General features: G+C 38.5%; 1 protein-coding gene across 8 annotated transcripts in view; it reads right to left on the bottom strand.

Annotated features, from left to right (window-relative positions):
- The window catches only part of LOC101847862 (7-methylguanosine phosphate-specific 5'-nucleotidase A), a 31,016-nt gene extending 16,623 nt beyond the window's left edge, over positions 1-14,393 (bottom strand). Inside the window, exons 1-5 of one of the 8 annotated variants that reach the window (XM_013079645.2) lie at positions 14,171-14,260; positions 5,146-5,194; positions 4,682-4,780; positions 3,463-3,532; positions 1,718-1,787 (exon numbers count right to left, since the gene is read on the bottom strand). In XM_013079645.2, the coding sequence (XP_012935099.1) occupies positions 1,718-1,787; positions 3,463-3,532; positions 4,682-4,701 (160 nt within the window). In that variant the 5' untranslated portion in view covers positions 4,702-4,780; positions 5,146-5,194; positions 14,171-14,260. Of the gene's footprint in view, positions 1-1,717; positions 1,788-3,462; positions 3,533-4,681; positions 4,781-5,145; positions 5,198-7,491; positions 8,441-13,974; positions 14,100-14,170 lie in introns of those variants that run through there. The other 7 variants (XM_013079640.2, XM_013079641.2, XM_013079638.2 and 4 more) reach the window with 7 other exon arrangements.
- Positions 14,394-14,610: the final 217 nt, after the last annotated feature.

Genomic DNA, 14,610 nt, shown 5'->3' with positions numbered 1-14,610 from the left:
CGTGTGCGACACTCCGCCTTTGAAGGGGTTGCACCTTCTGCAGACGAAGCAGTGGGTCTATTTATATCCCCCCGACCCACTGGGGGTAAGTTAGTGGTCAGTGGTCAGGAGGGCAAAAACAGGTGGTATACACACAGCCTTCAAGGGATAAAGAGAAGTGAACACTATGTTAAACATTTCAAAGGGAGATAAAAAAAATCTAAGTTTCTTTACCCAAGTGGATCTGAACACACAGTTAATCTAGAGCTCATTTGAGGAAAATAAAATATATCTGCAAAATTCAAGAATATCATGATCATATAAAACAGCACACAATGAGAGAAAAAGATCAATACGAGAGGAATCGTGATGAAATCAGGCGCTCATCAAAATAATGAAATCAAAGAAACTGCTATTTTTCCCCCCGAAGGCAGTTTTTATCAAATTTAGGTCTTTTGGCTCAACACCTTATATGTCCATTAAAAAATACATTTCAGTGTGAATTTTTAAACTAAATAATGATGAGTAAAAGCACAAAATATATAAACTTACAGTTCCAGAGGAGTCTCAAACTATGTTAGTCACCAACCAACCTTTGGTGTCCGTTTTCTCACTCATTTTACATCTGAAATCAGGAGACCTCTATCTCCTTAAATTGCAAATACATCTACTACTATTCAAGATGGTTTAGCAGTTTTTTTTAAATCAAAAGCAAGACAAATGAGCGAGCCTTAAGATGATACCAATAACTCCAAAAGCCCAAAAATTGACAAACACCTGATTCCTCCAAGACACATGACATATGGACTCTTGCTCACTCCTAGCCTCTTGTAATTCCCTACAGCTGACTGACAGTAAGGGCCAGTGGTCTCACTGTACATATTTTAATGTTTTACACCCTCATTGACACAATTTAGATCATTAAGGAGGCAGGTTGCTTGAACCCTGGCTGTCAGGGTCAATTCAAACAGCACAGGACACCACATCCCAGAAGAAGGATGAAGATACTCAATAAAATATATTATACAGCATGTCATGTGGCAATTGAATCCTCAGCTTTAGCTTGCAAGCGCATTTGAGAATACTTCTAGTGCGAAGATCTCTTTGAAACTTTCAGTATTTCTCAAGAAATCATTTGGACAGACTGTTATGCAAAGCGTACGGATCAGATTAACAAGTAAACTTCCTCTTTGGAAAGTGGTGGCACAGAGTTCCCAATGTTGTACGGATACGATAGTAAAACACGATGTACCGATACGGTTAAATAAAGATACTCAGTGCTATCTAAAAAATGCCTATTCAAAGCTATCAAAAAACAGTATATGAAGTCTTCTTTAACTAAAGGAAAATATGTTTTTTTTAAACTGCATCCTCAAAAAAATACACATGATATTGAATCAAGTACTGCTTTACAACAAACCAACAAAAAAATCTAAATAACATTTGCAACTTTATCTACCTACAAATAACAATTTTGCAAATTTATCCAACAACAAATAAGGAAAATACCAAACATTTGGTTAAAAGCACACTCACTAGCAAAATTGAAATCCAACACATTCTGTGACATCATGCTACAAAAGAAAACTGAGGGAAGGAAGATGGGTGCTAAGAGGCAAATAATACAATCACAAAGACAACAGGCTACATCACTAAATCAATATGAGAAAAGGAAATTGTGGAAAGAACACTCAGAAAGCTGCTGCACCAACCAGCTGCAACAAAACAAACAACTCACTGTGAGTGGTGCTGCATATTCTACCATTTTCACAGTATTTTGACAAGGTGCGGTCGAAGTCGGCCACAACCTAGAAATTCAATACAACATATTCAGTCAAAGATTCTAATGAAGGAGAAAAAAAGCAACATAAGGAACACAATGGCCCCATTTTCCGTAAAAGACATTAAATGAGCTATTTTTCCCAACTTTAAATTTTTTTTCGAGCTATTTATGCTTAGTTTTAGAGCCTACCTGAGCACAAACTTCAAGTTAGTAGGACTGTTGTTAGTCATTAACTCATTGACCCTGGAACAGGCTATCGTGGTTTGACAGAACAGATTTCTTTTATAACTTGACTCGAGTCCTTTCATAACTTTCATGCGCTTCAACTCAAGACAAAGAAGTGCAGCTTCCCTTAGAGAAGCTAGGTACAAAGTTTTAGTAGAGGATTTAAGGTCATATGAGCCCCAGAAGATTAGAGGTGTTACAAGACAGTAACTAACATAAAAAAGAAGAGGAGATAAGAACGATAGATGTTTCATAGGACAGAAGAAGCAAACCACACCAGAGCACCCGCCAACCACCCACTACAAAGTTTTACTCGCATTCACGGCTATTTAGATGAGAACCTCCTGATAATTAGTACATCTGTGTGCATCACCCTGGCTGCTGAATGTAGTTGCTCATCCTTTTTTGGTAGAAACTTCAGCCACTGGAAGCCGCTGCTTCGGATTACGAGTCAATTCATTTTCAGCGTGCAGTTTAACATCTGTGATATATATCCCCCCAAAAACAAGGCATTGTCACAAGATTATACGACGGCTTAGACTCAAACATGGCTAAAGAAGATCTACCAAAATTCCAGGTCACATCTGTAGCAAAAACAATGGGTAAAATTCTGTAAAACTGAGCCCTTGAAAGAAAGGGGTTTGAGAGCGTCCTAGGTCAAATTTCCTTCAGTTAGACTTAAATAAAATTCAAATCATCACAAACTTCAAATCGCTTCATTCTAACTCTCTTCAACAGTTACAACTGTCATTCCAGCACAATTTATTGAAAACAAGGAACAGGCCACTCATAAATCGCTCTCACGGAAGAGCACACTATTTCTGAAATACTTTTGATCAAGGCGTGAAAATGTACAATCAGTATACCAAGAAAAAGTATTGAAATAGTCAAGTCTTAATTTCCTATAGTAGCCCTATTGTCCATAAGGAATAACAATTATATTTAATTTCTTTGGATAAATTTTGAAGACTAGTTTAATAAAATTTGAACTGCAATATGTTTTCCTTTGATAACTCTGGGTATTATAACGTCCCCCCCCCCCCCCCCCCAAGAAGTAACATATAGACTAATGTATTTATTCATATTTGTATTCATTGATTTTATAAATAAGTACATCCTTGGTATTCAACTGCAACTCAGAGCCACCATGACTGTTGGAGTGTTGATCAAATGAAAATTATTCTTTTCATTTTGTGAAATGAAAGAAAAGCAGAGCATGAAGAATAAACACAATGCTCTTTATCAACACCTTTGAAAACAAGTTTAGTTACCTCTTATTGCTCAGGCCTTTCTCCCCTTGTATGAAAACACAAAACAATTGTCTTTGAGTTGATGTATGTACCCCCCCCCCCCCCCCCCCCCCCCTCCATTCTGTACGCTTCATCATGCATTTACAAAAAACAGAGCCACAGTTTCCTCAACATGTATCGACAATATGGTCAAGACAGAGACAATATTACACAACTTTCACTTACTGTGCGTAGTAGAGCAAATCTGATTATTTTCCATATACTTTGACAATGTCCAGTCAAAGTCTGCAACGACCTACAAGTAAATTTAAGATCCACTTCAAACCTACAATATTTACACAAAAAATAAAATACTTTTATAGGCTTCAAGAAATTCTTATTTCACTCATGAACACAACTGCATACTAAAAACAGGCGGGGGGAAAAAAAAAGGAAATAATGTTCATATCAAACTTTTGAAACTGTTTCTCCAAGAATACTTTGCAAACCAGTACATTTAGAATCTTGGAAAAAATGTTTTCATACAAAGTTATAACAGCAAGCCTTATCTGGTCCTATTATATGCGTGAAAACAGACGGAAAAAACAATATGTAGACCACATAATATATTATGTGCAACAAGAAATGTAAGTAAAACAAATTAGGTCAAAACAAATGAGCTCATAATCTAACTCATAAATAATTCAAGGTGGAATGAACATACAACTCTTAGCAGTTCATCAACCCTTTCCATAGCTCTAGAGCATTTCACACCCTAGTCTAGAAAAGAAGCTTATAACTTTTTTAAAAACTGATAGCTTTTCCCTCTCACTATGCTTTAGTGTCTTTTTTTTTTCCCCACTGAAGAATTAAACATTTTGTCAGCAATAACTTCGCTTCTTGAGTTTTAACTCATAAAACATCTCTAAACCTAGCTGAATTGTGACAAGATGATCCCCCATGCATAGACAAAACCTGGTTTGCTTTTCACATCACTGAAAGTTTTGCATCAACTGTGACAGCAACTGTGGTCAAGGCAAGAACCAAATCTTCCATGTTTACATTGCTTCCATAAAATAATGCTTTCATTAAGACTTTCAAAAGTATTCAACCCAGGTATAGCTGCATTAAAAAAAACCCCATTAAAACTATGATAGTTCTTCTTGAAACAAAAATCGAATAAGTCTTGGCTCATAAAATGTCTGAAGATGAACTGATTTTAAAATAAACATTTGATTGATCACATATTTAAATAATTTCCTAAATTGCAGTATAAAAGAATTGAGTCCGAAAAAGGGCATACTTTCTTTGTATGTTTAACAGTTATGGAAAATATTTCATAATCATATCAGAGCTCACAGGGTCTAGAGTAGAGTTATAAAAAGACTTGGAACAACTTCAACAAAACAACTGTGGCAAGTCACATTTATGTCAATAACAAAAACACAAAAACTGGACTCCCAACCTGTAGTTTATGATGGGCATCCCTCATCATGGTCCTGATTGCAGTTTCTACAAAGGCTGGATCTTTCATTCTCACATTGCTTTGGCCCAGCTCAGGTACCTTTATGTAAAATAAATAAATTTACTAACAAATCGAAACAAAAGGAAAAAAACTTTTTTTTTTTACCAGACATAACTTACTTAGACTTAAACTATGGCTCTGTTCATTCATCTCATTGCATCATACCAGAAGCAGAATCTATGCTTTACTTTTAGTTTTTGAACAATGAATCTCAGCACAAAAATTCTGCAAACTCTTTTGAATCTATATAAATAAAATATAATTACTGTAAATAAACTTTTAACTCAACAAAGCCTAATTAAAAAAGGCTTTTTTTCTATGACCAGACTGGAAGATCAAAGTGAAGAAAAGAAGAAATATCATACACACATGAGTTCCAACATTTCCACAAAGTACAATCTTACCAATTTCACGAGAGAGGGCGGAGCTGCAGTGGTGATCGGGGACATGCTGCTGCTGTGGATAGGAGATATATATCAGAACTAATTAATAACCAATTTAAGAATTTGGGTACATTTAACAAAATGAAGCGCATCACAGAATTGTTTTTATGAAGGCTACAGCAAATAGGGTTACAATGTTGTTGACACAATAATCTCAAACTAGTTCTGGTATGGATCATTCCCAAAATAATTTCTTTGCAGCAGTTCCAATAAACACCATAAGAAATTTTATTAACAATTATAGGAGCAAATCAACAGAAAATAGTTTTAAAAATCAGAAAGACAAAATGGAAGTGGATTGGACACACCTTCAGGAGACAGAAAACAAATATTACCCGCAAAGTCTTAAAATGGAATCCTCAAAGAAAGAGACAGAGAGGAAGGTCTAAAAGTATTTGGAGGAAGGACCTAGATTTGGGGCTGAAGGAGATGGGATACAGCTGGACAGTGGTGAAGACTATAGCCCAGGACAGAGTTGACAGAGAGCTCTTGTTGATGGCTTATACTCCAAAATGGGGTGAAAAAGGCTGATGATGATGATGATGATGATGATGATGATGATGATGATGATGATGATAATGAGTAATTTTCATAACACACAGAATAAGTTGTTGCATGAGCTGAAATACATGTAACAAAAATAAGGTTTTAAGTTCCTAAACTCTAGCACATTTTCTCAGCTTTCCAAGATCCAAAGGGTGTAACTTCTGAGTTGAGAAATATTTGAGCCCCTGTTAATAATACTATTTACGAATGACTTAAATCCATGGTAAACCCCACTACCCTGTTTTCACACACAGGTGTATAAATTAGCATGTTGAACTGTGCTGCTTGAAAGTACAGTCAAATCAGTTCTAGCCGCCTCCTGTCCAAGACAATTATCAGAACAAAGAACAACTTCCCCTTGAGTTTTTTGTGGGTTTTTTTAAACATTACAACGACACTGTCCAAGAAGTCCACCTGTCTAAGACAACCATTTTTCTCCTCGGCAATGGGTAGCCATCTCAGACAATTTTGACTGTATACAGTCAAGGGGCTTGATACTTACGGGACAACACTTTTAACTAAAGACAAACTGAAACAACTTTTGTCACAGGCAGTAAGTATGAGACGAAAGATTCGTGTTCAACTGTTGACACACTCGATTACGTAAGCTGTTGTCATGGAGACAGCGGCCATCTTGAAAATTGGATAGCAATTTTTTTTCTTTCCACCATTTCTACAGTTTTTAACTTGTTTAAATTCTGTAACATGCAAAATGCCACAAAGAAATAAGTGCTTGCAGCTGGCTGTTTTTATTTCTGATACTATACTTACAAAGGATCCAAAATCGTTCTAAAAGTTGGGGATATGGAATTTGATCTTTAAAAAATATTTTTGGCATGAAAAAAAAAATGTTAATAATTTTTCAGAAAAGAGAAAAAAAAACTAACCAGCCCACTTCAAGTACAAACCATTTCTCTAACTACATGCTAAAAGTCAAGTCTCTGTGTTGGAAAAAAATGGTGGAGTAAAAAAAAAGCTCCACAAATGCAAGCAGAAAGTGGTGACAAAGTATGTTTTGAGAAAAAGAAGCTTAAACATCGAAAATGTTAGTATACAACATAAAACCCAATAAAATTGAATTCAGTTAATGTTAATCACTCAGCAATTAGAGTCAATAAAATCTAGACTGAATGAGGGATCGGAAAATATCAAAAGTAAAAAGTGCTCAAAGTGAGCGAAAATCAGTCCCCTAGGCCCAAGACCCGATCCGCAAGCCCCCTTAAACATGTTGAGAGGTCGAATTAGAAGCTAGTAGAGGGCATTGGAAGCTCCTTGGCATTGGACAGGTCGTCTGTTGAGACAGGGTTTCTGGTTTCTGAAGAATGGCAGCATAGTATTAGTATTCAGTGGGTTAATTAAGTCCAAGGAAACTCATCTTACGCCAGTTTTAGTTTTATTATTCTTAACATAAAAAACGGTCTGCTTGAAACTTTTCTGGAGAAGGAACAGAAAAGAGGTCTCAGTCCATCCCTTGATCCCCCACAAGATGCATGTCTTTCAAATTTCCACCATGACCACACCAATCCTCTGTACAATCTTTTTATTCTCCTTTTCTACTTTTTTCTATACTTTGTATAAATAGAGGTCATATACACAGCAAACAGTGTGTGAGTCTTAAAAAATGCCAAGATATAACAATAGATAGCATTTGTATAGCGCAAATCCCCGCTCAACAGCAAGCTCTATGCGCTTCACAATCTATACTATGTTAGATATGTCAGTAACATTGAGCTCATAATACTAAGAGTCTAGGAAACCTACACTTCTTAGTGTCAACCAGGTCAGACTCGGAATTGAATCACTCTAGAGCGAAAAATCTTTGGTTTTCCAAAGGTCTACAAATCATACATCAATAGCCCATTCTCTCATCCAGTTTCTCCTGACCAGTGGTATGATCTAATTATGCTTTTAGCTGAAATCTCCATAATTCACTTTTATTGATCCATCTTTCAGAATCAGGGCTTCTTTTATTTCTCGGAACCCATGGCATAAACAGAACCTAAAATCAAAAAGAAATTGAAACTGAAACTGAATTGAGAGTATTGATCTTCCACTTGGCACAACTATCTCTTGGAACTGTAAGGACCAACAAAAGGGTGGATTCCATGTGGCAGATCTCCTCGCTCAGATACCTTTTTCACTTTGATGTCAGATGCTGGTCAGAGGAAATATGTGCGCCAGAAGCATTGCGCATAAATGTAATAAACAGACAATTTTAAGAGACACATGACACAAATATACCTTTAAAAAACAAATGGTTTTTGTGGCAATAGTCTCAGATGCTAATGGTGGTGACGTTAGTGAAATAATAACAACAGAGGTGATGTTGTTGATGGCGATGATGGGATGAGACGAGGATCTCTGGCCATTTTCTACTATTTCAGCAAAGCCAGAGGAGTATATGCGACTTCACTCTCAACTGTTCAAAAAGTGTACATTTACTGAACAAAAAGATGTGGAATATCATGGCCAGAATTCTTTTTTTAAACACAAGTTCTGGATTTAAAAAAGGACCATCATTTCTTTCAGTATTAAATTAAACAAGCCACGCCGACTCAAGTACATCTACTTGTACTACACAACTTACTTTTGTCCAGTTTATTCTACCTACACTTATAAGAAAAATCTTACTTTTAAAACTTGGTCAAACACAGCACAGTATGTTTCCTCTGGGGAAATTCCAGAAGATAAAAACACTATACTGCTCACCTCTCTATCTTCTTACAGCACAAAGTCTATTTCGACTTTCAAGGCACCCCAGCAATAGCGGGTCACAAGAGTGTGACAAACATGCAAAAGAAGTAGAGGAAAAATGACAATAGTCAAGAATAGGAAATAAAACGCAGCACTTCCCTGTTGTAGATCAGGCACAGTTATGAGCGTGACATTGTTGAATCAGCCATTTACAATTCTACTGTGCATGAACGAGAAATGTCCCCCTTTGGGAATGGCCTAAAGACACTTCAAGTCAGAGGCACCGCTCCGGGGGGTCTATCTAAACTGGCCCTCCCGGCATCATTAATAAGAACAGAACAACCAAGTTTTAAAGTTGACCTTGCCGGGGGCAAAGTTAATTATGTTGATCAATGAGACGCATAGCGACTCGCACTCTCGGTTTGCTGGGGGAAGAAGTGTTGGGAAGAGGCAACGGCTGTCAATTTCGTGCGGTGTGATAAAAAAAAAATATTTAAAAATTGATACAGAAAAACTATAACACACAACAAAATTAAATTAAACAGGTGGAAAGACAAATGGTGGGTGAAGTAATGATGATGTTGTAGGCTAGTGGTGGTGGAAAGACCCTGAGTTGTCGGTTAGCGTGTACTTAGACACTGCCTTTGGGCAATGAGAGGGCAATCTTTTGACTTTTGACACAATTACTTGAACTACACAGCCCTAGTAGGTAATTCTAGATCTAATTCTGGTTTTATGTAAAATCCCCCGGTGACAGTTATAAATCATTATGTAACCTCCTTACACTCACACTAACTTGAAGCCGAGTCCGAATAAATAAAACATTTTTTTTGGGACCGGAGTCCGAATAGATAAAACCCATATTCTGACTCAAATCTGAATAGATAAAAAATCTAATCGAACTCGAGTCCGAATAGAGCTGGCCTTATTATAAAGAAGACGCTAGCCGTACTTAATGACGGCTAGACTGCTAGGCTAGTCGTGCTTAAAAATGATGGCTATAGACTCTGACAAACAGCAAAAAAATAGGCCTACTGAATTGTAAAATAAATTTTTAGTATGCAGTACCTAAAGTATTTGTATTTGAGAGGAAACCAAAAGGTGCCTTACTGACAGTGCATGTATTTTAGAAACGGAATAATTAGGCCTACTAATGAGACCTGTGTACTCAACAGGTTTCTAATTGGGCCAGAAATAATAGACCTGCATGTGACTGTGAGCCTCAACCAGTTTGTCTGAAAATTTTGCGCAACCATAAGAGCTTTTGTGGGTGTCATAAGGAAGGACTTCCGAGTAACGAGCGACCACCCCAACAAACACAATAAAGAAGAGACCTAACCCTAACCCTACCCCAAAAAAGAACCTGAAACGGGCTTCATGTAAAAAGGCCAGCACAAGTCCAAAATTAAAAAATTAAAAAAACAAAAATTTTAAAAACACACTCTAAAACCAAGGAGCATAATATGGCCTAGATTCTACATCTACATTGCAATAATAGGGTTTGATACAATAACACAATAGAATTGGAATATGAATCCTCCATATATAGATCTAGTAATCTAAATAAATCTAGATCTAGATCTAGATCTTGTAGAACAAGTGAATAGGAAATAAAAGGTCTTTAACTAAAAATCCGTATCTGATTCCGAACAAAGGGACTCAGCTGTGTCTAGATTCTAAATAAATATAAATAATTCACGCACCTGATGAAATGCTTTTTCAGAGTGCTTATTGGCCCACAGGGGCATATATAAGATTTCCCCTAGAACATTTATTATTCGCCCACAAAATTGTGAGTTATCTCCCCTGTGTTTGGCGGCGCCCCCCCCCCCCCCCCCCCCAAATCCACAAATGATAATCTTAAATGAAAATACAACAGCAAAATCCACATTAAATATCAGGGAAATTATTTTATGATTATAATTATACATTTCTCTAAGGCTTAAGTTAATATATTTTACATCTGAAAGTAAGTCAATTTCTACTATAATATTAGGGAAATATAGATCTAGATCTTGAATGACTCCCAAACCAAGAAGATCCCAAAAGATACCACAAACTCATTTGTGTTATTAAGGATACAGAATGCTAATAGTAATAGCCGTATTTATTAATAATCAAAAACTATTAAAGCTAGGGAAAGAACGAAAAGTCCTCTCATCTTCAAAAATAGCTCAACAAATTAGCGCATCAATCACATAATTTAAATTGAGAATGTATAGCTTGAAAATCTAATGCTAAAAATAAAAAGATGAACAATAGCTAAGAAGTTAGAGAACAAGTTGGGACAATACCATGTATGAAATACTTTGAAAAACAATGCATTAAACGGCCCATGTTGGCCAATAAGCCCCAGTTTATTTGCCCATGTGGGCCAATAAGAGCAGCCATGCTTTTTACCAACATTAATATTACAGCACAACCTATGATAGGGTGTGACACAATAGAATTGGAACATGAATCCTCCATTGAGGTCTATAATGATCTCTATATAAATCTAGATCTAGATTCTATTAGAAAAGTGAGTCGGACTTGAATGAATCCACACGATCTGAATAATTGAATTAGTCAACAAACGAAATTCAAAATGGCCGCTCGTGCACGAAACTGAAAGTAGATAATTTAGGTCGCCGTCCTTTTTCGTATTCGCATTTCTACTCAGGCTCCGACAATTATGTAGGAAACGCCGACGTCGGCAGTCGGCGGTTGGCATGAAAACGAAAGTGCCAACAAAGCCGACGGGACAAAAAGGGGGCGCTGGCAGTCGACCAGGCCTCGCACTACGCACATTGACTGACACAGGTGGGACTAGCGATAGCATCGGCCGGGTCGCTGGTCGGGTCGCGAATGTCGGATTTCAGTCATTTTTCGTATTCGCATTTCTACTCAGGTTCCGACAATTATGTCGGAAACGCAGACGTCGACAGTTGGCATGAAAACGAAAGTACCGACAAAGCCGACGGGAGAAAAAGGGGGCGCTGGCAGTCGGCCAGGCTTCGCACTACGCACATTGACTGACACAGGTGGGACTAGTGATAGCGTCGGGTCGCGAATGTCGGATTTCAGATGATTGTCGGCAAACATGCAGGTCTAGAAATAAGTACGGCTCGACTGGCAGGCTAGCCGTACTTAATACTGATGGCTGAATTGTAAATAAAATTTTAGTTTACAATACCAAAAGTATTGGTATTTTAGACGAAACCAAAAGGTGCCTGACTGACATCATGCATGTATCTTAAACCGGATTAATTACTCGATCATATGAGAACTGTGTTTAGTTTAGTTTTAGTAGAAGTTATACGGCGCTCGCAACTGATAAGGTCATATATGAGCGCCAGAAGATTAGAGGTAAAAAACATAAAGAAGTTACAAACATAAAAAAGAGGAAGATATAAGGACAATAGATGTTTGATAGGAAAGAAGAAGCAAACCACACCAGAGCACCCACCAACCACCCACAGACCTGTGTACTCAACAGTTTTCGGTCAATAGGGCCTAACCTAGATTTTAGATCTAAGTACGGCTAGATTGGAATTCTCCGCCAGTATGGTGACATTCGTAACAAAGACAAACTAGCACACAAGATTTTCTCTACCTTCGTAGCCTGCTTAGAGACCTGGCCGTACGCTAAGCTTTGCAGATGATGTATTGGTATATAGGCAGGGGAGAGATCGGGAGCTGATTGCAAGGAGCATGCAGGAGGAATTAGATTGAATTGGTGAATGGTGCGAACAGAACAATGGAAAACTTAATCCAGCGAAGGCAGGGGTACTGTGGACCAGTCTCAACAACAGGGCAGTCAAGGCTATCATGCCTACTGTCAATATCAAGGTACGCAGTTGGAAAGGCAAGAGAAATTGAAGTACCTGGGCATTACCTTTGACCGCACCCTCTCGGCAAAAAACCATGTGACGAATATTATCACCAGAGCAAGGAAAGGACTTGTTGCACTGAGAGTGATGGCTGCATCTAAGCCCCAACGCGCCCTTATGATCATGCTTCAAGCGATTGTACTGTCTGTAGTGGACTATGGCCTTGGTATGCTCACCCTATCCAAAACCCCAACTACATCACATCGCCTCGAAGTCATTCAAAATGAAGGAATGAGAACTGTTCTTGGATGCACCCGTGACACAGCAGCATCAGCGATGAGATATCTGCTGGACCTGCTAACGTTAACCCACCGACACAACAAGCTAACACAATAGCACAAGTCAAGGCCTACCTTTGAGTAACAGCAGACGAACGTCACCCTCTACATCCAAAAATAGGAAACCAAGTACGCCAAAGATTGAAAAGAGGATCTTCATGGATGGTGCAGGCGGAGCAAACTCTCGATATGTGCTGTGAAATCGAGGACATAAGAAGAGGATGTGACTGGATGAGGCCGGAGAAAGACATGAGCAACTTCATGAAGGTGATAGCTACGCTAGGTCGAGAATGTCGCGAGTGGCCAGCAAGTGCAACTAATGCGGAAATTGTGGCCATCCTTGAGGAAAATTCAGTGATGGGTGATGCTGTCATCTTCACCGACGGATCAGTGAGGCGTGGCCAGAAATCTGGGTGGGCGTTCAGTGCTCGAGTTGACGGGAAGATAATTAAAGAACAGTCTGGAGCCTTCGAATGCACTACGTCGAGCATGGCAATGGAGGTCAAGGCAATAACAGAGGCGCTGGAATGGATCAGCATGGAAGCGTATAAACATGCCCTGTTTGTCACAAATTTGATGAGCACCCTAGAAAAAATCAGGAGTGGGTGGCTCTACAGTGACTGGAGAGCTTCCATTGCAAATAGCCACCTCCTAAAAATTACATGGGTGTTCTGCCCTGGTCACGCCGGGGTGCAGGAAATGAGAGTGCTGACGAACTTGCCGGCAAAGCAGCATCCAATGGCCGAATCATGCTCGACCCACCAATTGCCAATGGTGATCGCCAGAAGGAGAGCCTTCACAACCAAGAGGAGACAGACTCCCACACACTCAGCACAATAAAAGAAAAGTGTGTGTGGGGCACAGCGGAAAAAAGTTTGCTCCGAGGAGTGGTCAGGCGTGTCTCAAACCAGCTCCTCATGGAGACAATTAGCAGGAAGACCCTGAGGTGGATGCTGGAAAGGAGAGATGAGCAGCTATGGACATGTGCCGCCTGCTATGATTCTATCTAGCTCTGGATCCAAGTAAATCCAAGCCTGTTTAGATTCTATTTAAGTAGAGAGTGCCATGGTCATGAGTTATCTTTTTAACAAATATATCTAGATCTAGATCTAGATCTAGATCTAGATCTAGATCTAGATCTAGAATCTAGATCTAGAATCTATATCATGATCATCCTATCCTATAAATAAAATCAGTGGCTATTCGGACTCGAGTCTGACGAAACTAGATCAAGGATAAATGTCTGTCTGTCTAGATCTAAACCTAGGTCATAGATCTAGAAGAACCTAGAGTCTAGCTCTATCCTGAGCCAAGAGGGTGCTGAAACTTTCCGAAATCACAAAACAGTTCCTCTACCGGGTATAGCCTACTGTATATTTCGCGACTTCGTTCCCGGTTACCTGGTCACTAGATCTATAGACTATAGTCTATAGTTACACTCCCAACCAGATTATAATCATTTGATTACAACTGTAACTGCATTAGAGACAAGACACGAACACTGTGTCAATAACATTTCAAATTGAAATTGAAACAAGACTAAAAGTTAAAGAACGAGAAAAAAAATGGCCTGGAATCCTGGAATTGTTTTCTTACGTAAAGCAACTGTAGATATTATCAGGGAAGCAGCAATCTTCTCTACCTTTTGGTTGGAGATTGCTGACAAGCTGAAAATGTCCACTGATGACGATATATGCTAATAAGAGGACCACAGACACCGTACACATTTGCAACACGATACATATACGACACAATAATACTCGAGGCCAAGGCCTGGTTTTAGCAGTTGTTGCTTGTGACCTTTTATGGACTTCACTTTCCCCCGACAGAAGAGCTCTTTATAAAAGGGGGCATTACTTAGTTAGTGTTGGTGTTGGTGCACAGAATTCTACACTTAGTGTAGAATTCTGTGTGTTGGTGTAGAATTCTGTGTGTTGGTGTTATCAGAGAGTATTTAATTATATTTTAGTGTCTCTGGTGTTATCCACAGAATTCTACACTTAGTAGAATTCTGTGGTTATCCCATAGGTCTATGT

The sequence above is a fragment of the Aplysia californica genome, unplaced genomic scaffold (assembly GCF_000002075.1).
Source record: "Aplysia californica isolate F4 #8 unplaced genomic scaffold, AplCal3.0 scaffold00058, whole genome shotgun sequence".
Classification (NCBI taxonomy): domain Eukaryota; kingdom Metazoa; phylum Mollusca; class Gastropoda; order Aplysiida; family Aplysiidae; genus Aplysia; species Aplysia californica.
This window is presented reverse-complemented; position numbering and strand designations above follow the sequence as displayed.